This window comes from Diplotaxodon limnothrissa, linkage group LG4 (assembly GCF_057381915.1).
Source record: "Diplotaxodon limnothrissa isolate DT_005_m linkage group LG4, D_limnothrissa_male_GT1.1, whole genome shotgun sequence".
In the NCBI taxonomy this organism is placed as follows: Eukaryota; Metazoa; Chordata; class Actinopteri; order Cichliformes; family Cichlidae; genus Diplotaxodon; species Diplotaxodon limnothrissa.
The window spans coordinates 20,722,852-20,744,598 of NC_140599.1; the positions used below are offsets into that span (position 1 = coordinate 20,722,852).

General features: G+C 41.7%; 1 protein-coding gene across 2 annotated transcripts in view; it reads right to left on the reverse strand.

Moving 5' to 3' along the window:
• crebbpb (CREB binding lysine acetyltransferase b) overlaps nt 1-21,747 on the reverse strand; it is a 45,123-nt gene that overhangs the window by 4,771 nt on the left and 18,605 nt on the right. The window contains exons 3-25 of one of the 2 annotated variants that reach the window (XM_085351619.1): nt 16,842-17,009; nt 13,012-13,252; nt 12,082-12,195; nt 11,111-11,356; nt 10,925-11,021; nt 10,595-10,732; nt 10,374-10,491; nt 10,056-10,218; nt 9,847-9,903; nt 9,457-9,578; nt 8,742-8,930; nt 8,191-8,577; nt 7,779-7,955; nt 7,427-7,601; nt 5,540-5,658; nt 5,203-5,442; nt 4,935-5,023; nt 3,537-3,617; nt 3,347-3,403; nt 3,164-3,241; nt 2,976-3,043; nt 2,747-2,897; nt 57-203 (exon numbers count right to left, since the gene is read on the reverse strand). In XM_085351619.1, coding sequence (XP_085207745.1) covers nt 57-203; nt 2,747-2,897; nt 2,976-3,043; nt 3,164-3,241; nt 3,347-3,403; nt 3,537-3,617; nt 4,935-5,023; nt 5,203-5,442; nt 5,540-5,658; nt 7,427-7,601; nt 7,779-7,955; nt 8,191-8,577; nt 8,742-8,930; nt 9,457-9,578; nt 9,847-9,903; nt 10,056-10,218; nt 10,374-10,491; nt 10,595-10,732; nt 10,925-11,021; nt 11,111-11,356; nt 12,082-12,195; nt 13,012-13,252; nt 16,842-17,009 — 3,422 coding nt within the window. Of the gene's footprint in view, nt 1-56; nt 204-2,746; nt 2,898-2,975; nt 3,044-3,163; nt 3,242-3,346; nt 3,404-3,536; nt 3,648-4,934; nt 5,024-5,202; nt 5,443-5,539; nt 5,659-7,426; nt 7,602-7,778; nt 7,956-8,190; nt 8,578-8,741; nt 8,931-9,456; nt 9,579-9,846; nt 9,904-10,055; nt 10,219-10,373; nt 10,492-10,594; nt 10,733-10,924; nt 11,022-11,110; nt 11,357-12,081; nt 12,196-13,011; nt 13,253-16,841; nt 17,010-21,747 lie in introns of both variants that reach the window. The other variant, XM_085351620.1, reaches the window with a different exon arrangement.

The following is a 21,747-nucleotide window of genomic DNA, read 5'->3' on the forward strand; positions in this document are numbered from 1 at the left end:
GCACACAAACTAAAAGGAAACTTAGAGCAATGCCTCTAACATTTTGCCCGTGTTACCTGGTATTTGGAAAGGGGCACTCTGAGCCGTACTCCTGGACGTGCATTCCGAAGAAACAAACGTCCACCCCGTCTATTTCCTCAAATGCAAAAAGTGCTTTGGTTCTGTAGGGGAAGCTTTCCACCATCTCACCTGAGTCTACAAACCTGTGGAAACAGAGAAGGTGTAAGCAACAGCAGCAATGGACAGATCGAGTACACCTCAACGTATAGTCAGGGTGCTCTTAGAGCTTCTGGCAGAGGCATGTCAACAGCATCCTTGGGGAAGCTGGGGTCATGTAGTCTGAATGAACCGTGTACCACACCTCCATTGCTGACGCAGATGTACAGAACTGTGATTATAAAGTTGTTGGTGCCTGACGCAGTATCCGCCTACGATGGCTTCTGGCAGAAGATGGACATAAGTGAAGGGAGTTCTCAATCAAAAGGGAGGGATTCTTTCAAGACTGGTTAAACTTGTGCAACTCTGAAAGCAGCTGACTGGTACTGGCAGAAGACAGCGTTCTTAGCCGCCAACTACGCCAACTCGAGTGTGGGAGGGGTTTGGTACATAGAGCCATGGAACAAGATTCCCATAAGTCTTGAAGAAAATCTAGCAACCTCAAGTCAGATAACTCGGGAGGTGAAAGCAGTTCTCTGACCACACTGTAGGCCGTGGGGAGCCAGAGGTATCAACTTCAACAGGAAATCACACTTTTTAGCTTCCCTTCCCCTGTGGAGAAAAGTCCACCTCCATTCACAGGAGTAATGTGGTTTTCAACCTGGTTGCAGAGCACTGGACCAGCTCTGTGCCCTCTATGATGATAGATGAATGTGTGTGGGGTATTGCCCCCAACTACTCTACAGATACTTTTGCTGACTTGAAGAAGCAATTCAACTGTGCCCCCTCAGGGGTTGCTTCATGATTATGGGTCATTGGGTTCATCTTTCTGGCAATAAGGTAGGCTTGTTTTCCATCAGGGCTGCCCTTTGTCTCCGATTCTGTTCATTACTATTATGAACAGAATTTCTAGGCGTAGCCAAATGGCACAGGGTGTCATGTTCATTGGTCTTAACATGTCTCTGCTGGCTTCACTCTGCTATGGGCTACAGCTCCCAGTGGGGATGTTTGCAGCACATTACAAACTGGCATGGATTAGCGCCTCCAAGTCAGATGCCGTGGTTCCCACCCGGTTAAGGATGGATTTCCCACTCCAGGTTGGTAACAAGTGCCTGCCTCAAGCAAAGGAGGGCAAATATCTCAAAGATTTGTGCATGAGTGAGGGAAGAGTGGAGTGGGAGACTGAGAAATAAGCACAGCATCTACAGTAATGTAAATGCTGTTTAAAGGTGAGCACAAAGGCAAAGCTTTCACTTTACTGGTGAATCTATGTTCCTACAATCACCTATTGGCAATAACTGAGTAGTGATAGGAAGTGGCGGAAATTAGCCTCCTTCGAAGAGTGTCTGGGCTGAGGTCATTTTGGTGTGGAGGAATAAAGGCTCTACTCAAGCCCAGTGGAAGCAGTTGAGATGGTTGAAGCATCTGGCTAGGATGCCTCCTGAGTATCACCTAGATGAGATGCTTTGGGTATGACAAACCCAGCACATGCTGTAGGGATTGTATCTCTCAGCTAGCTTGAGAGGCCCAGACAGCTCAGACCTGGACAGGCAGTTTAAAATGCATTACTGAATGGATGGATACAACAGCATTTAAAAGACAAACTCAAGTCATTTGTGAAAAGAAGAAAAAAAAAAAAAGTAAATCAATTTTCATAAGATTAAATATAACTCTGATGTTTTCCGGAACCAATTCCCTTTCCACAGTCAGATCTTTGATATGAAAGTATGAACATGGAGATTTCTGTTTATATCTGAACAAATTGCATTATGTATCGACATTGTGACGTTGCACAAGGCATCAAATACACAAATGGACAGGCAAATGGACTAGTTAGTCATATATGGAGCTTTTCTACTATACTTGAGACATCTCATTCAGCCATTCACACAAACACACACTTTTTTCTTTGTCTGAGTGCTTTCTATCCAACATCCACACTCCAATGAACACACTGACAGCAACTCTGGCTTCAGTATCTTGGCCAAGGGTACATTGGCATGCAGACTGGAGCAGCCAACCAGCAACCTCCGATTGGTAGATGACATGCTCTACCTTCTGAGCCAAGGCTATCCAACAACATTTTCCTAAAACTAGCACATCACTGGCACAGTGCATTCAGCAAACGATCCAGGTTATTGCTCATAAAATGAAAAATATGCCTTTGGTGATCAATTACGTGATTATTGTATCTAAATTTGATTAAATCCTAATCAATAGTCCAGCTGGAGTGATGAGTCCCTATAAAAAAAAACCTTTGGGATATTTGGTAATAACCCAAAATGGTGATCATTTTGGTGTTTGCTGTCATCATGCCATGGTGTCCAAGTTTGATTAAATTCTGCCCAATACTGTAGGAGAAACAAGCTCATCGGTCCTTCTACTCTATGAGCTGCAAAATACAAAAACTGTTCTCTGAGGCATTATGCAGTTCAGTTTCTAGCTGAGATAAATGTGGAATCAGCCGCGTGATTGAAAAGATTGAAAACACAATGCTATTGAAGATTTATCAGATGCTTTTATGCATCTGGACCCTCCAAAGGAAAAAAAAATTTAAAAATAAGCGCTGTAAAGCAGGTGTGACACTTACCTAGACTTCATGCCAGGCTTAACCTCCACAGTTTTGTCAGAGCTGGCGACCACTCGCACAAACACCTCACCAGCTTCAGGGTGGTTCTGCCTTTTCAAGTACTTATTAACTCTGTCTTCAATGTATGAACCCAACCTTGTGGATTGCAACCCTTAACGAACACACAAAGACATGTTTTAAACACTGACATTCTTTGTCAGAAGTTGTTTTACTTGTATATGTAACTTACTCTTGGCTGAAAACTTGTTTTCCTTTCTTGCTTTACCAGACTTCTTCAGACAGTTGTCACAGATAAAACTGAAACGAGAATCTAATTATTTTTAGTGTCAACTAACAAATATAAATTCTATGACGGTCAAACATTTCTTTTATGTGCTTGAAGATATTTGTCTAGCGTAGCAGTCAAGCTATACTCACCCTGACGGCCAAATGACGTCATAGTGCAGCACACAGATCTGATGCATCTTTCGTCCACAGTCTTTACATTCAATATACCTACGATGACAAAAACATGCTTTTTCTTTCTGTTCGGTAAAAAGCAGCAAAGAAGCAACACTGCAGTCACACACATCAAAATGAAACTGTCTAGAGAATACTCACGGCTCAGGGTCCAACGTGTCATTTTTCTTCTTTTCAAACTGATCTTTAGATATCATCCTGCACAAAAAGAGAGATCTTCATGTTAAATCTGTGACTATTTATTCCCTTCCAGAGAACAAGAGCCAGAAAGCAAATGGTTCCACGATGATCACGGGGTGATATTCAGACATCCGGGGACCAAGGAACTTACGTCTGTGGCTGTGACGGGTCATCTCCCAGGGTCACACTGTTGCCCTGGATCTCATTGAAGCACTTCTCACAGTAGTGATACCTGTCGGCAATAAGGCCATATTTGGGTGAACTGCAGCCAGCACACACAGTAGCAGCACAGGCAAACCGGCGTACGGGTGGCAGAATGCAGAGTGAACGGAGCACACAGCAACAACCGAGGATGGAGCATGAGCAGCGGACAGACGGAAGGACACACACACATACACACACACACACACAGGTAGAGGTACATGGTTAGTCAAAATGGTCATGATTCAGCCACTCTCATTCAAAGTGGAACAGAAATGTGGGGAAACATGCTCAGATGCTATGTTAAGGACATTAAATGATTGTCGTCAACAACAAATTCGTGTTCAACATCGTCATCGAACATGCATGCTGCAAAATCAAAACGGTAAAGACATTTACACTGAAATCATTTATGAGAAGCAACATGCATTAAGAGTTGATGAATGGATGATCATGTCAGAAGAGACCGGAGTGATGATGCAAAAACAATTGTGCCGGTTCCTTTAAGCAGATACAACATGACTAAATTCCCTTTAACAGTGTCCAAGTCTTTAATTCTAATTTGGGAAATCTTGAGGCATTTAGCATTGATTATCTACAACTAAAGTGTGTTCCATTGGACTAATGTTAAGCTGCAATAACATATTCTGCACAGAAGGGGGTGCTTTGGAGCTCATTTCCTAGAAAGAAATTAAAGGGATAGATGTGAGGGATGGACCCATCATGCGTTTTGCTTGTCCTAATTATATGACTCACTCAACTCAAACTGTGGTGCAATACTCCTATAAAGGAAAGCCGGTGAGAATTATGTCCTTAGAGCAGGGGTGTCAAACATAAGGCCCAGAGACCAGCATTGGCCAGGTAAAAACTCAAACCCTGCCCACAGATTGGCTTCAGCGAAAAAGGTATAAATTTGGGACTTTTAAACTTGTATTAGACTTGTATTTTAATAGGTATTACAGCTTTTCCTGCTGATGAAGACCTCCCCATGGCCATGTATAACTCAATGACAGCAATTGATCAGACAGATTTTTTTTTTTTTTTTTTTTTTGGGGGGGGGGGGGGGGTTACAAAACAGCAACAATAAATATTGGAATCGTACTTTTTTGAGTATCTAAGGGATTCAATGTGAAGGAGAAAAAGGGAAGTTTTATTGGTCCGGCCCACTTAAGATCAAAGTTTTTTTCCCACATTCCTGGGTTATAGTTTTTCAGAATGGTGAATGTGAAGTGGGATCTTTAGTCATGCTGTACTTTTGAGGGTTTAACTTCACACCCACTTTGTATAATTAATTCTTCACCTCTTTACCCATGCCAATCCCTTCAGCAGAGAAAGCATGCACCTTTACCTGTTCTGGTAGCTGTAGTAGGTGCTATCCCTCGAGATGGTGCACAACTGTTTGCCATAGCAACACAGTGTCTGTGGTGAGAACTCAAACTGCAGGGTGGGAAAAAAACCACAAAACATTAAGGTACACGTAAATGTGACAATCAGCTTTCATCTAAAGTCAACAGCCAAATAAAGACTAAACTAAGGGTAAGTGACTTTTATCAGTAAGCAGAATGGTGTGCTGCCCTAAGTAGCTTGTGTTGACTATCCAGGATGTGCCATCTTACCTTCCTACCACAGCAGTAGCCCAGACCCTGCATGACAGGATCGATTTCTGCTTCAAACACTTCTGCCAGTTTGGTGCAGTACTTGTAGACTCGGGATGTTTTACGATTGTACAGCCACGCGTTGTTGAACATGAGCCACACATCTTCCACGTACTGCCACGGTTCCTGGTACTGACCCGTGTCCAGCTTGCGCTTGATGGTGGATAAGTCAATGGGATTCTTTACTATGTCAAAGTAGTCCTACAGGAGCAGAAGCAGGGAAGCAATTCCAGGATTGAGCAAATGACCCATAACAATTCGAAGCTTTGAGTAAAGGCACATCATTAAGTATACTTACAGGGATACCCAACAGCATTGGATCTACAGGTTGTCTAAAAGGCAGGGACTCTGGGTCTTGCTTGTAGAGGGCTTCAAGTGTTGGCATTAGGGCTTGCCTCAGTTCCTCTGGCTTGAAAACTAAAGACAAGAATAAGCCCATGAGGAAAAACACATAAACAGCATACCTATGTCTAAAAATAAAATAATTATTAATAATAATAATGGATTGGATTTATATAGCGCTTTTCAAGGCACCCAAAGCGCTTTACAATGCCACTATTCATTCACTCTCGCATTCACACACTGGTGAAGGCAAGCTACAGTTGTAGCCACAGCTGCCCTGGGGCAGACTGACAGAAGCGAGGCTGCCATATCGCGCCATCGGCCCCTCTAGCCAACACCAGTAGGCGGTAGGGTAAAGTGTCTTGCCCAAGGACACAACGACCAGGACAGAGAGCCCAGGGATCGAACTGGCGACCTTCCAGTTACGGATACGCTTCCCAACCCCCTGAGCCTGAGCCATTTACCGGTAGTTAAGGAATCGTGACATTCCTTAACTAAATGGACTCAGTACTGATCAGTGGCGTGCAGCTGGGTTTACAAATTAAATGCCTGGTGATGCAGGCATAAAATTGTGTCTTGTTCAATAGATTTCCACTCCAGAATTAGTTTAAATATTTAAATAAAACACATACACACAAAATACTAATACCCATAAAAAAATTGACTTCATGTTAAAATGTCTGAAAGGCAAATGCTGTTCTTTTTTCAAAGACGCTGCCAGTAGATAATGCTGTTGATAAACATTGACAAAAGGGACGAATACAAAAAAAAGGAATCGCACTTATATCACGATTAGGTGTCAATGATTACAGCCTTCTTGGGAAGTGACAAGTGGAACCTGCCTCTGACATCCAGGGCCCAGTTCTCTTTATGCTTTTGAAGTGTTTGCTGTCATCATGCCAGGAATTTAAAAAACCTTCAGAAAATAGTCTCTAGATACTTTTTTAAGTCTGGCAAAGGATTAAAAAGATGTACAAATAAATAAATTGCTCCACCATGAGGAAAATGATCTACAAGTGGCTAAGGCTTCAAACAACTAGTTACTTTATCTGTTAAATTAAAACAGCAGCTCATTGGAATTCCACTATAAGAACCAGATTGCATCAGCCATTAGAGATCACATACGTTTAACATGTACAGGAGACATGCCAGAAAATTCTTTGTTGTCCTATTAAAGCATTAACGCAAAACTACAGTCTGCCAGTGAATACAAAAGAAAGGGCTTTTGACAAGAACATGCTCTGGACAAACAAATACAACAATAGCAGTCGTTAGGCTCGGACCAAAAGTGGCTTTTCAGAGGAAGCGTCTTGGACCACCTGTTAAGTATGATGGAAAAAAATCTTGTGGTTTGAGGCCAGCGACCTGCCTCCGGGGCTGGGCAGCTCACAGCTCAACTATTTTTGTGAAAGATAGGCTATTTCCTTTGAAATGTTGTGGAGTGATTTTAAATAGTCTATGCAAAACAACCCTCAACAATAGAACATTTACAGCTAGCTAACATGTAGCTTTTCATCTGTCTGATGAGACTTGTGGACAATCACGCAAAACTCTTGCACAAAGACCGTCGTGCTAAAAGGGTCTAAACAAGATTTTGAGGCCAAGAGTGTACTTCCTATATACACAGAAAAGCATCCATTGATATTTTAGTGAAAGTGTTGTGGTGAGTGAGTGAAAAAGCCATTTTCCTTGTGCTGCTGTTTAAGTATAACACCTTTAACTTGAGCACTCTACCAAGGAAGAGCAAGCATTTGGGTGTTCAAGCGTGCTGAAAAATACCAAAAAACTATTTCATCCTATGTCTAATTTTTTTACACCTTATATCTAAATATAGTAACATTACTTTTTTTGCGGCTCTGAGCGGTGGTAGTTGACGTGCTGTTGGCCCCACTTTCCTCCTCTTCTTTGGGTTCTGTCTTCACTTCTGGCTTCTTTTCCTCAGTTTCCATTGGTTCCTGCTTTGGTTCTGCTGCATCTGGCTCCTCTTTCTTCACCACTGGGGGTTTGGTTTCTTCCTCCTGATTATATATTAACACAATGATTGTTAACCATCTATCCAACACTGATAAGACAGCAAACCATCAAGCACTTGACACCCATGGAAGCATAACGCCTTAGATTAAGTTACTGAAATCCCACAAGACAGATTTACTGACAGAACTGGTTTATTTGTGGTGGAGAAAGTTTGCACATACCTCCATTTTTACATCATTCTGCATCTTCAGAGAGCTGCTGTCGTCTTCTTCATCTTTTACTTCACTTTTGGCTTCAGTGCTGCTCATGTCAGGCAGGGCCTGCTGGGAACTCAGTTCAGCCACAGAGCCTGGGGTAGGCACTCTGTTATCGATGCTCGCTGCTGTTTGATGGGACAACTTAAAGCAGAAACAGAAACTGTTTAGTGCTGCCAGTTTTTAAAAAATAATTCTGATTTATAAGAAAAAAAACTTTTCCCCTCCTGCGATTAAAATATTGACAGCTAAATTTTATTAAATAAAATTTGAAATATTGTTTGGTTAAAACACCTGGATGGTGCTTTAAAGGAAAGTGAAAAAGGCATAAGCAATTCAAGAGCTGTGGTAGCTTTTCAGGGAAAAACTAGTATCTCACCGGCGTGCTGGGGTGCTGTGCCTGCACAGAGGAGGGCTGCTGCATCTGGCTGGAGGGCTCAGGTTGGGGCTGCAGGGGTGTGAGAGGGTGAGAAGGGTCAGGTGGTGTCCCCAAGGCTGAGGGGGGACGAGGGAGGCCACTAGGTATGTGGGTTGGGGTGGAGGAGGGCCCACCCGTGGACACGGGAGTGGAGGGCTGTGGAAGCATCTGGGAGTGGGTGGGAGTATGGTGTGGCTGTGGCTGCGGTGGTGGTGGCGGCGGCTGCTGCTGGGTGGCAGAGGCACTGGGTGGAGGGGTGGTACCCAGGGCAGGCTGAGCTGTAGGGCCGCAGGGCAGCTGAGAGCCAATGGAGCTCAGTGCATTCAGAGGGAGGTTAGAGTTTTGTGGCTGTTGGAACAAAGGTGTGCGCACTATTAGAATAACTTTACCAACCATTTACAAAGCGTGTGACACCAAAGTCACACACAAAAGATTGTATATTTAAAAAGAAACAAGCAATGTGCAATAAAAAGTCTAGGAGAATTAAGAAAAAACCTCAGCATCTTTCTCACCTGTGTGACACTAGCCTGTGACATGGCAGGTCCCAAACCTATATTCACATTCATCGCTCCACCCGCACTTACAGGAAACTGGCCCTGTTGCAGGAACTGGCCTTGGTTGGCTGGCTGAGATACCATGTTATTAGCATGACTACCCATAATTCCTTGAGTCTGAGGCATCCTTGATGGAGACATTCCCATCTGTAAAGTCAAAGAGATCAAATAGATAAATCAAAACAACAGACAACACCTATTATGAAGGTGTCTGCCAGGTAAAATCATTTGTTTCTAAAGGAAATGCTACCAACATGCAAGCTACCACAAGGGCATCCTGCTATTTTTCTGAAGGTCCTGTGGTGTAAACTTAACAGCCTCGGCTGACTCAAAGAAGAATACAGACGCAAACTACACCTGGGACGGCTGTTAGCCCAGGCCTGGGCAGTAGTTTCAGTACAGATTATTCATTAGCAGCTGGTTCATAAATGAATCAAGATCTGTGTGAACTACAGGAAACACATTTTGTATTGATGCTTCCGTGTGACAATAGTAACAGAGCATTAACTAAATATACAGTTAAAGACTCGCGTATTTCACGGTCAAGAAGAGGGAAAAGAAATTTAAGGGAGCAAGCAAGTGAGCTCAGAGAAAAATAACTGCTTCAAGGCAAGAGAAAAGGGAAAGAAAAACAAAACACAAAAACAAAACGAAACAAAGGAGTGTATCTAACCGCTGGCATGGAGTTCATGTTCATCTGCTGTGGATGGTTCCTGGGGGAGGGAGTCCTTGCTCCCATGGGTGCCTGAGGCATCTGTGTATTCTGCACTGCCATTGGGTTAAACTGATTTATTCCTGTGGGGGACAAGTACATATCTTGTTAAGATCCTTGGGAATTAATATAATTTAATAATGCATAACCAAATGGGATATAAGGGAGACTTAACCAGATCAATTTGATATCCTGTATCAGAGCAATTTAACAGGTGTGGACAAATGAAACAAATAAAAGTGGCATTCAACAGACAAACCACTAGAGCATGTTAGAAATAAAAGACGCAAATTCAAGTGCTACCCTCCCCCCCCCAAAAAACAAAACAAAAACCAGAAGATGAACACATACCTTGTGGTATGCGGGGCATCATCTGATTTTGCATGTTAGGCATCTGTGTAGGTCCATCTGAGAAGACAGGATAAGTCGAGGTTCTTTTAAAAGATTCTTTCAGATAAAAACAGAGATTTGATGAAACATTAAAGTAATTATAACATAAGGTATTTTGGTACTGTCAACTTAGGACAGTCAACGGCTGATTAAGAATTTAAGTTACTAACTAGGAGGTCGAATGGCTTGTCCTGGGCCCATGGGGTTGGGCTGAGGCTGCTGTGGCCCAGCTGGTCCCATGCTAGGCTGATTCTGAAGCCGGGAGCGCCTTTTCTCCTCCAGTTCCTTTTGTATCTTGTAAATTTTTTCTGCCAGGAAGTGGTAGTACTCATCCTAGTGAGGAGGCAAAAAAACAAAAAAACAAAAACAAAGGGGGGGATATTTTAAAAATGATTTCATCTCAGTCGCAAGGATAGCTGCACAAAGAGCTTTAAAGATATTCAAAAAGGATGAAGGTGGAATAGCGTGAAGATGCTTTATCAAGTTACCCTGCTGTTAGCCGACTCATACATGTCACCCTCAACCTTGCGTGCATAAGCCACCAGGTTCTCCATGCGTCGGTCCTTCAGTGCTGCTGGGTCTGGGGTTGGGAATATGGCTTGTACTCTGATGAAAAAAATAAAATAAAATAAAATAAGCAAATATAACCTGTTGTACCATATGAGAACTCATCTATCTACAAACACAGCTGTTTTATTGTTGCACTTACAGTTTATGCACCAGATGGGTGCGCAGGTCCTGAGTAACATGTTCATGCCAGGCCTTCCTTAGCCCTGTGGCAGACAGAGGGGTGGCAGCGGGGAGGTTTCCCATGCCTCCTACTACTGACCCATCTGGCATCAGCTGACTGTACGACGGACGCAATTTGAACATAATTTGTAAATAACACTGAAAAATAATCTTCTATAAAATAAAATAAAATTACAGAAGAGACTGAGAACACATATTTATGACTGACTTGAGAGGCATAAATTTATTTTGGGAAGGGCAGTACAGTAGACCTCGTTTCAAGTGATGCAGAAGGAATGAAAAGTCTTACCTGCTAAGCGCAGACAACGAGGAATCAGAGTGCATGCCAGTCTGGTTTGAGGAGGGGGTACCCATGCTTCCTGCCATCTGATTCATCTGATTAGAGCCTGGTAAAAACACAGAAGAATTTATGAAAAACTGGCACAGAAGCAATTATACACAAACTTCTAAACTGGCATTTCGTTTTATTCCATACCTAATGGGTTCATATTTCGCATCTGCTGGTGCTGGGGGCCCTGTGGGTTTTGCTGAGATGGACCCTGGCCCTGCACCTGAGCAGGAGACTGGTTCCCATATGGCAGGCCCAGGGCTTCATAGGCCCTCTGCATGGAGCTGGGGTCAATTTGTGTTGCAGCGCTGCTGATGGCTGTTGCACTGGGCTGGCCAGGTCCAACTGCATTCATGGCATTTTGTAGACTGGCTCCAGATGAACTTAGCGTAGCTGTAGGGAGAAAACAGGATGATAATTGGTTTTGCATTATAAATATTATATTAAAGAATTAACTCAAGTAATAGCCTGCAATAACTGAGGAGTAAATGCGGCTTCAGATGTGCTTCTATGCTCTCCTGTATTAATAATGTCAGCCTATAAATTGTTAGAAAAAAAAAATAAGATTAGTATATGACTATAACAATTTTAAACATAAAAATGAAAAACTTGTTGTTTTTTTTTATGTGAAAATTAAAAAAAAAAAACAAAAAAAAAAACCCTACAAATAGTCTTTTTGGGACTTTGACATCCCTGTGCTGCTCCCTGCTGTGTTGATAGCTGACAGGGAGCATGCTGCCTCTGTGGGGGATTTAAATCTGTCATAGGGCTTTTTAACCAATTAGAGAGCATGCTGTCCCAAGAACCTGCCCCCAGTGTTAAAAGCGCCACTGAGCCCCTCCCCTGGGTGTCACATTACAGGCCCAGTATTTCTAGAGGAATCCTCTTGCAGCTCGAGCCCTCACAGTCTGCGAGCCAGCAGAGAAGTGGCAGTGAAACAACCTGCAGGTGGCACCACTTTATACCACAAACATGAGAGGCTTATCCCAGAGTAATGACTGCTTTACTGAAAAGTTACCTGCATTTCAGATATCTGCTTTATAATCCATGTGGGGTTTTTTCATATGGGTTTAATGAATAATTAAGATTAAAATTATGGAGCTGCTGAAGTTACTTACGCTGCTGATTCCTTTTGTCACTTGCATTTTTCAAAGGCAGGCACACCGGACAGTCGTGCCGCGTACAGTTCTTCCAGTGGGAAATGATCTGTCTGGATGATGCACAGTGTGCAACTGGAGAAAAATAAAGCACAAATAGGAAAAATAGAGTGAGGTGCTGGTGACAGTTAATTCAGGAGAAATCGCAAGACTATTGAACCCCAATATCTACACACTACAGTGAAGAACAGGTGCTGGTTAAATGGAGAAAAAAAATATAAAATGACAAATTTCCAAGTCTATAACTCTTGGATGCCTTCATCACTACCAACAACTGTCAGAGTGAAGCTACTGACTAACAGACACGGACCAAACTGTAGGAGAAACTTGTTTGTAACTTAAGATTCAACTTTTGTTGGGTAATGTCAATCACTGAGGCTTGGTTAATGAAACAATTGAACTGTCTCCATTTAAGCAATAAATCGAAAAGTGACACAATTGTAATCCTCAGCATTTTATTTTAAAGCCACATTTTAAAATTTTAAGTCAGTAATTTTCAAAAAGGCAAATTTCATGGATATTTTTTATTTTTTGAAATTTCACTCAAAACTATTGTGGTAATGGTATATGTGCGAGTCTGAAGAAACAGGTGTTTATTGTCGTTTGGATGAAACTTGCAAGACATCAACGCCCGGTGCCATTTTGTTTAGATGCTAAATGAAATGGCATCAGGCCCACATCACAGGCTCTAATTATGGCTGCAAACACATGGCACAGTAAACCCATCTGTTAGAAGCTGAATCTCGTTTTTATGAGATTATTAGCAGCAGTTAGCAGATAAAATACCAAATTAGAAGAACACGGTCACATAAAAGCTCATATGGGTAGATCCAAGGCTTCTCTTTATTTATTTTTTAATTCAGTCTCTAAAAACTCATCACTTTCACTCACCGTGGCAGGCTTTGCCAGCCTGGCAGTGGGTCATATGGTTGAGTACGTTCTTCATGGTGCGGCAGTGGGGCAGGGTGCAGGTCCTCATCTCCCCGTTGGCCTGCTCCCGCCGCTGGCACTTGTGTGCATGCAGCAGCAGGACCAGCTGCTGCTGAATGAGTTTTCGCTTCTCAGGGTCGGCCGTTGGGCCTGCGGACACACCACCGGGAGCAGGGACCATTGATGCTACCTGTTGCGGCATCTGTGATAAACACACAATACGCACACAAGTTAGTGATGGATACGCACAGAGGTGCAAACTCAGACACAGATGTGAAACCCCGGGAGGCAAAAACTTAAATGTGGATATATGATTGATCATAGCGTGAGGAGAGGAAAAATATTATTCCTCTGACTGAAGCTATGCATATTTTTTTGGCCTTAGAATTAAGTCTTTATCATAGGTATGAAACCCCACAACGTGATCTACGCGGTAACCTGATGTGCACCTCCCTGGAAATGCAACTACACATGTCATTGCAGGCCAGTATGCATTTCTGGCTACTTTTTAATTGCAGTTGTTTTTTACATTTGTACAACTTTCACCTCAATATGATAAATAATCAGGTTTTTTTCCCTTTACAACAAGTCTTTTGCAGATACTCCTGATTACAACTTAAGTGTATGAAACGCAGATTTCCACAGAATCATTTTTTTTCCCCCCAATCTATCGTCTGTACCCCCATGGACAAGGCCAAAGAGTGTCAAAGAATGTCAGAGACAAGACTGTCGACCTGCACAAGGCTGCAATGAGCTGCAAGACCCATCAAGAAGCAGCTTGGTGAGATTAATCAGAAATGGAAGAAAAATAAATCTTCGTACTCGTTAAGGAACTCCATGCAAGCTCTTGCCTCATGGATTGAGGATGATGATGAGAAAAGATGGTGGATCAGCCCAAAAATACAGAGGAGCTTGTCAACGATCTAAAGGCAGTTGGAACCACAGTCACCAAGCATTACACCATTAGCAACACACTATGCTGTAATCAATCAAACTGTAATCAGCACCTTCAAAGACAACCTGCTCAAGAAGGCACATGTACAAGCCCGTGTTAAATTTGCTAGCTTGAGCTGTCATCTTTGAAGGAAGAGAAATGCTAAGTATAACCCAATGAACACCTCTCCACAGTCAGGGATGAAACATTGTGCTTTGAGGCTGTGTTTCTGCTAAGTTTACAGGACAAGTTTACCACACTGAGGGGCCAATACCATAAAATCTTTACTGAGAAGCTTCCCACAGCCAGAAGACTGAAGATTGTAACCTTAGAAGACCCATTCACGACCAATGACCCAAAGCATACTGCCAAGGCAAAAAGGAGGGGCTAAAGAAGAAGAACATTCCCTCCTGAGATGTGGCCAAACCTGGTGACCAACTACAAGAACATGCAGTGGCCTAGCCAGTCTCCAGAGCTCAATCTTACAGAAAATCTGTGGAGGCAGCTGACGCTTTGAGTTGCCAAGCGGCAGCTGAGAAACCTAAAGGATTTAGAAAGTTTCTGTAAAGAAGAGTGGACCTAAATCTTGAGATGTGTCCAACTACAAAAACATCTTACGCATGTGTTTGCCAGCAAGGGTTTTCCCACATTCTCCAAATTTTGCTTGGCGATCAAATACTTATTTCACTCACTGACATGCAAACAAAATTATAACTTGTGTGTCATATTTTTTTGGGACTTCGATTGATATTCTTTCTCGATTTAAAATAAAACTACCTAAAAATTAGAGACATTTATTTCTAATAGGTGAGCAAAGCTACAAATTCAGCAGGGGATCAAATAATTATTGCCCCCACTGTAAGGAATCGCAGATATTAGCAAATTCCTGGAAGGAGATGACAAAATGTTGGAATGACGATGAGGGAAAATGCAAAATAGTGACAAAACTTTAGGGACAAATATGTCTGCCTCTGCTTACATATTTCCGTCGCAGACATTAGCGTGTTCAGAGAGAACCAGACGGACAGAGAGAGAGAGAAAGTGAAACAATTTCCCATTTCCAGCATTAACCACACACACAAAAAAAAAATAATTTTACTGACCATGAGGGGACAGAACAGTTAAAACAATAATACCGTAAGTCATCTGCCGGAGTCTATTCTTTTCAGTTTTTCCCCCCACTGATATAATTCCTCCAACTTTAATCTGTTTTTACACACATAAAAACTAGCGCACCCATCTTCCCCCACCACACTGCAAACCCTCCTCACACACATACTCTCTTTCACCAACAAATACACAAGAGTTAACCTACCATCTCTGCTAGTGCACAGCTACATTAAACTCCAACTAAAAAATTAAAAAAAATTTAAAAAAAAAAAAACCCAAAGAAATGCCCCGTCTGTTTTTTCTTGTTTGTAAGTGAATGATCACTGTAGCCCGTACCCACATCTACACTCAACTGGAAGAGTGCCGTTGCGCTGGTATGAACATGTGTGCGGGCACATGCGCTCCCACACACCATCGCAACTGTCGGTCATGTATGTCACGTATAACATTGCATTAACAGCAAAGACGACATACAGTGTAATCACAGGAAAAAGTGGTAACGACCGTTAATGTTAAATGGATACTCAGATAAGTGAAACATTATACACAAGTGGATTAAAAAAAAGAAGTCCATCAAAATAACATTAAAACAACTCAACTTCAACGGGCCAATTAATAGTCTCAAGCTAATTAAGGTTATTAAAATGCTACAGAAGATTTACTTTAAGGCGTGCTGTGACTGGAAAATTCAACACCCAACCCAAGTTAAAGCAAAAGTCATCCTTTCTTTCTCAAGTCTTCACTAAATTTGGACAAAAGTTGATTTATTTCCAACACTAAATACTTTAAAGAAAACAAATTTTGTTCCATCCTCCATCCCCGACCTCACAAACTACCATGCCAACACTGCCAAAAATCTTATAAAAGACTGTAAGATCTACAAAGATGTTTAAAAACAAAGAACCCTCCAAATACCATTTCACACAGTTTAACCTCTTATCCTGGTTGCTGTCCACTTATGGTCAGTAATAAGGGTTGACTAACATACATTGCTCAATGAGAACAAACTTATGCTACTATGCCATCATGCTGGAAGCATGAAATAAACTTCCTGTTATGTTTCTCTCCCTCTCTTACCAGTGGCAGTAGTGAGAGGTCCATCTATGAAGTCCCAATTAGCCACAGTACGCATTAGGGTGGGTGGATAGCACCAAGTTAGAAGAGGTGCGCTTTAAACCATTTGGATGCATTTTTTAAAAAGGCAACAGCGAAGCCCGGGGACTTCCTGCAACTAAACTTGGTTCATGGTGTTGACATACTCAAAGTGCAAAGCAATGCAGAAGACAGTGGAGAACATGAAATGCTCAATAACCATAAGTGCAACGAAATGCATTGTAAGGCAGACCACGCGGTTTATCAAACACTGTTTTTACTGTCCCTGCTTGACCTACAAAACCAGATGCAACGTCACATCTGTTTGATGATCAACAACAGACAGCTGTGGTTGACCAGTCAAAAGCAACAGCTCTACTAGGACTGAGTCACTTTCCCTGTAAGTACGCTGAAACAGACTTGCTGAAGTTTAGCTCCTGGTGCTCATCTCCACAACAGGAAGATGACAGTGGAAAAAAAGCTGAAACCAGGCCAACAGGTACAAGTTCAGGAAGGGCTCAGTAAGTTGTGTCAGAGTAAAAAAGCTAAAATAAGAATTTAATGTGTAGCAGCAAGGACAGAAACTAACTTTAAACTAAAGCCTGGGACGTTTACCCTCGTTTATTATTTTTTTAAACAACGGACGGACACTCACCATGTTTGGCACACTCCCAGCTCCCTTCAAATCAGCAGGGAACTGAGGAAGGTTGTTGGAAATCGCTGTCTTGTTCTGCAGTTGTTGGGCGTTGACCCCCGCTGCCCCCATCTGTTGCACCCCAGGCTGGCCATACTGCTGGCTAAATGGAGCTCCTGGGATCGGCATCTACAGTGAGTAACAGGATGCAATGAGGAGCAACAGGAGCCCAAGAAGAGTTTTCCTACTGGGCACCGTAGGAGGTTAATCTGATAACGAACACACAGAACAAATTCAAGCACTCTCCTTTCAAGAAAAGGAGCACTGCTGCTGCCGCTTGTTATAAAGTTTCGTTGTTGTTTTTGTTTATGTTGAAAGCGCAGGTAAAAAACAAATCCTTCAAAGTCTACAAAATGATGGTCAGTCTTCTCATCAGTGTTTCCCAGTAAAGAAAAGTCACATTAAAGGATAATTCCAGTTTAATTCAACCATGTGTTTGGCTTTATGACTCTACTCCACATGTTTCACTTCCACTGTGGGGGGAGACAGGGAAACAGGGAATGACACAAAAAAAGCTGTAAATGCTGTTGTGTGAAGGAGCTAGCATGGGCTCCATGCAGTTTTTCAAACCAGCAGATTTTTATACGAATCATTTGTCCTCCGTCTGACTGAAGGTAAACAGAAATTAGCTGCCTTGCATGAAAACTCGCGAGCCGAACTAATCACTGACACACACAGTTCACCATTTCCTCTTGGTTAAACCCCTTCCCCCACCAGTGATTACTCCACATACCACTATGTGGACAATCAGTCATTTGATTTTAAACGGTTGGCCATATTTATTTGCGCCATCGTCCACAGAAAATGATCCCAAACAAAATGAAGATGGATGAAGAGACCGAAAGACCGTCCTGCTTTCCCAGCCAACGAAGGAAACTTTTGGTGAGACGTGTTGGCAGCAGATTTGGAAAATCCTGACGTGTCCATAAGTTATAGTAATCTAACTACAACTAATGAATCTGAAGCTTCGATTAACACTGCCGCCCAGACAACGTGTTTTGTAGAAAACAAGTGAAAGTAGAACTAATTAAAATGACAATTTAATGTGCCACCTGCAAGAACAAAAGCATGTGGTTACAAATACTCTTCAGTATCTATGTTACCAAAGTTGTGTGCGTATTGGAAAATTAGCTCAAGGTACATAACACTCGTTTATTAGCCAGCAAGTGTGACATCTTCTTAAAAGAGTGTTCCAGAAGCTTATTTCAATTTCTTAAAATTACATATTTCCTTTTTTTTTTTTTGGATGAAATTTCAGTTTCAATCATCTCCCGCGTCTTGGCAGGCTTCACCAGGAGCAAAATTTACAGACTTGATCACACAACATTAAGGCCACACATACAGATACTTCCTTATCAAGAGCTCCGACCACCATTTATTACCACAGCCAACATTAGCTTTTTGTTCCCTTTGATACCCTCAACTTGAACCGTTCTGCTGCTTCTGCTTGACGCTGTTCTGTGGTGGCCAAAGCAGCAGTCTGCTTTGCTTTCGCTGCTGGGCAGGGCTTGCCCAGGAAAAAAAAAAAGGGAGGTGACAACACAAAGCTTGCACAACAGCTGAGCAGAGCACTGCACTGCTGCCTGCCCCTCCCCCTTCCACTTCTCCACACAGAGAGACACAGATGCTTTCCTGCTGCCGCTCTCTCTTTCACACATTCTGCCTCCCACATGGATTCCCCCACTTGATGATCTGTACGTATTACAGGCAGTTATTGCCTGCAAACGGTGGCACGCGCCAAAAATGACGTGACAGCTTCTGTTGTTCCGTGCAGTGCGCTTTGGTGTTGTTTTAGCTTGTAAGCTGGCCCGCGCAGCACAGCTGGGCTGGAGACACGAGAGCGTGAGCCGTTTGGTCTCTACATGAATTTCAACGATAGGAGTACAAAGATTTCCAGATGGCTTAGTGGGAGATTGCAGCAACAATTGGAAAACATGAGAACTTCTGCACAAAAACGTTTTTTTAAAGGGTCCAGAAACGCTTTGTTTCACATTTCAACTTCTTCCATTTCAGCGCTAACAAGTTTTGTTTGCAAGTCGAGCAAAGTTGAGGAAAGACACCATAATAAAAGTGGTGGCTTCGCACACACCTGGAGACAAATACTGCCACATCACCGCTGATTTAGGAAGAGAAGAGGTCAAAACCGGAAACATTGATTTGAGAAGTCAAAATCTCCTTATGTGTAACCTGTTAATCTCTTAGCTTCTACACTTGACATATTGTCAACCTAGCAATAGCGGCAGCGGTGCATGGCTACTTAAAGTGACTCCGAAACAGCAGTGCTGAGTGTGTTGAGCATAAAAGCGGCCTTACGAAGCACCGACTCTTTCCCCTCATTCTCAGTGGATCTAATTTTCTTATCTTCTTTAAGTATTTACAGTCTGATTAATAAACGTTTATCAGAGATGTAAAAATGCTGTACTAAAATTAACTGATTATTTTAAAGTGGAGGTTTTTTTGTCTATTGCCACTTTACTGTATGATGGCAATTCAATTTAATTCTTTCAAAAAAAATTCAAATAATCATGCTATGTTACTTGCAGCTCACATGAATTGTTTGGTCAAAAAGATAAAAAAAAATTGCTCCATATTTAAAAATTGTGTTAGCTATATCTGCCCAAACAAAAGAAACAAAAATAATTTAAAAAAAAAAAATCTTACTTTAAATTAACCTTTTTCCTCACAAAAATCACAACAATTTGATCAGACTACACTCGGTCCACAAGTAGACAACTATGGCGAGGACAGCAGCCATATTGAAATAAGGTACAGTACGTTTTCCTTTTTACAAATCGAATCACGAAACTTCTTGATCGCATGTCATACTGCTCACAAGCTGGTTCAAATCGACCTATTCTTCTTACCCCATTTCCTCACCTCAAACATAATCATGGTGTCTCAGTACGATCAAAAGGTGACAGTTTCAGTTTCGTACAAATGACATAATATATAAGGGAGATTCAAAGCAATGCACGTTGTTAAACAATGAAATAACACAAACAGTCCTATATTACTGCGTATGTGTCTATATGAGGAAAGGAGGGGCTTTTTTTCATGTGGCAATGTCTGTTCAAATAATCTTAGTGAGAACTAGCCTGCTGGTTTAACCCTGGTTTCCTGTCAAACCGCAAAGCTCTCAGACAAAAGGAAAGACATGTTCTCACAATGAGCACTTCAAAGTCTGTGAAAGTAAAGATTATCACAACCAACTGCACCAGCAGCACATCATGGAAATTATTTTTCATTCACAAACTTTGACTCGCTTTGTAGAAGTACGATGACACAATTTTCAGGTCTCGCCACATTTGCCCTGGTTGTGTCAACGAATTCCTATTCAGAATGTATGTACTTGTATTTTTTGCACTATAAGGCGCACTTAAAATCCTTTAATTTTCTCAAAAATCAACAGTGTGGGTGTAAACTCTGCTTCAGGTCCCAAAGTCAAACGAACACTGCAACATCATTGAGAGATAAAAACGGTCTAAATTCTTTGATCTTTAATAAAATGATCAGCGTTGCTGCTTTACCGGGTGGAACAATAAAGTTTAACATTCAGGCATCCATGAAAACAGAATTTGCTAAATTTAACCGAGTTAGAAGTTAGCAGGAAGTTAGCTCGCTAGTTTCTACCCAAACATGATTTAGCATGTTCTGACAGAGATTTCTGAAAAAATTAAAACGTACAGCTCTGCTGTCACTTCCAACATAAATGAAGACAGAAAACTAAACAGCAGTTACGTTTGTAGGGTTGGACTTGGACTAGCTGGTATATAATGATGTGCTGCATGATGGCTAGCAACACAGCTATGTTAGCATAACATAAACACAGTTAGGGCTGTGCGATATGACCAAAATCTCATATCCTGAAATAGGACGTCTATCGTCCTGATAACTAGGGCTGCTCGATTATGGCAAAAATGATAATCACAATTATTTTCACTGAAATTGAGATCTCGATTATTTGACGATATTTATTTAACCCTTTAAGACCTACTATAGAACCAAGTCCGCCAGAGCTTATATTATATTTTTACATGCTGTAGTGCCATTTGTGGGAGCATTTCAAGTTGCTATACAACTGTTATAGCCCATATTTTACTAATATGTATGCATTAAGTCCATAGTAAGTACATTAATTGCAAAAAAGGTGCAATAAACTACAAATAAATTGAAAATCGTTTTTTGTATTTTTTACATATATTTCTACTTGGAGAAATTTAAGAGGCTTATCCCTCAAAGCTTTAAATACAAAAAAGTTGCAAAAAATAGTTTACAATAACAGGAAACTTATTTTGAGTGTCTTCATAGTTTTATTTTGGAGATACACCAATTTTTATATACTGCAGGAAAAACGAAAAAACAATCTTATGATGCAAATTTGCAAAGAAAACAGCATGTGCATCAAAATAAACTATTTCCAGCAGTGCAATTCGAGTTCTAAGCATCCCAGCAACTATTCAGAAAAGTCAAACATGACCAGTATAGGCTTTTAAGGCCTACAAGTAAAAAACTACAATTTCCGCGAAAATGACGTCACTTCCGGTTTCGGCCAGGAAAAGGCGGACATGCGTCTGTTTCACTGTGGGAAGTGTTACGAACAGCTGATCGGATCGGCAAAGCGTGTTTCTGGAATATTATGTTTTTGTTCCTGCAAGCGCTTTTTATGCAATTTTTGCAAAGCTTTATGTGGAAGGAAACCGTGACCGAGGACAAGCTGATGGCATAAGATGTAAGTACAACTCCTCCGGTTTTATATGCAAAACAAATTATTGCGCTAGCTTACACGGTTCAGGTTCTACAGGGATTTAAAAAATAGTTACACAAAACGGAGCGTGCTGCTCTGACCGGCTTTAAAGGGTTAACAATG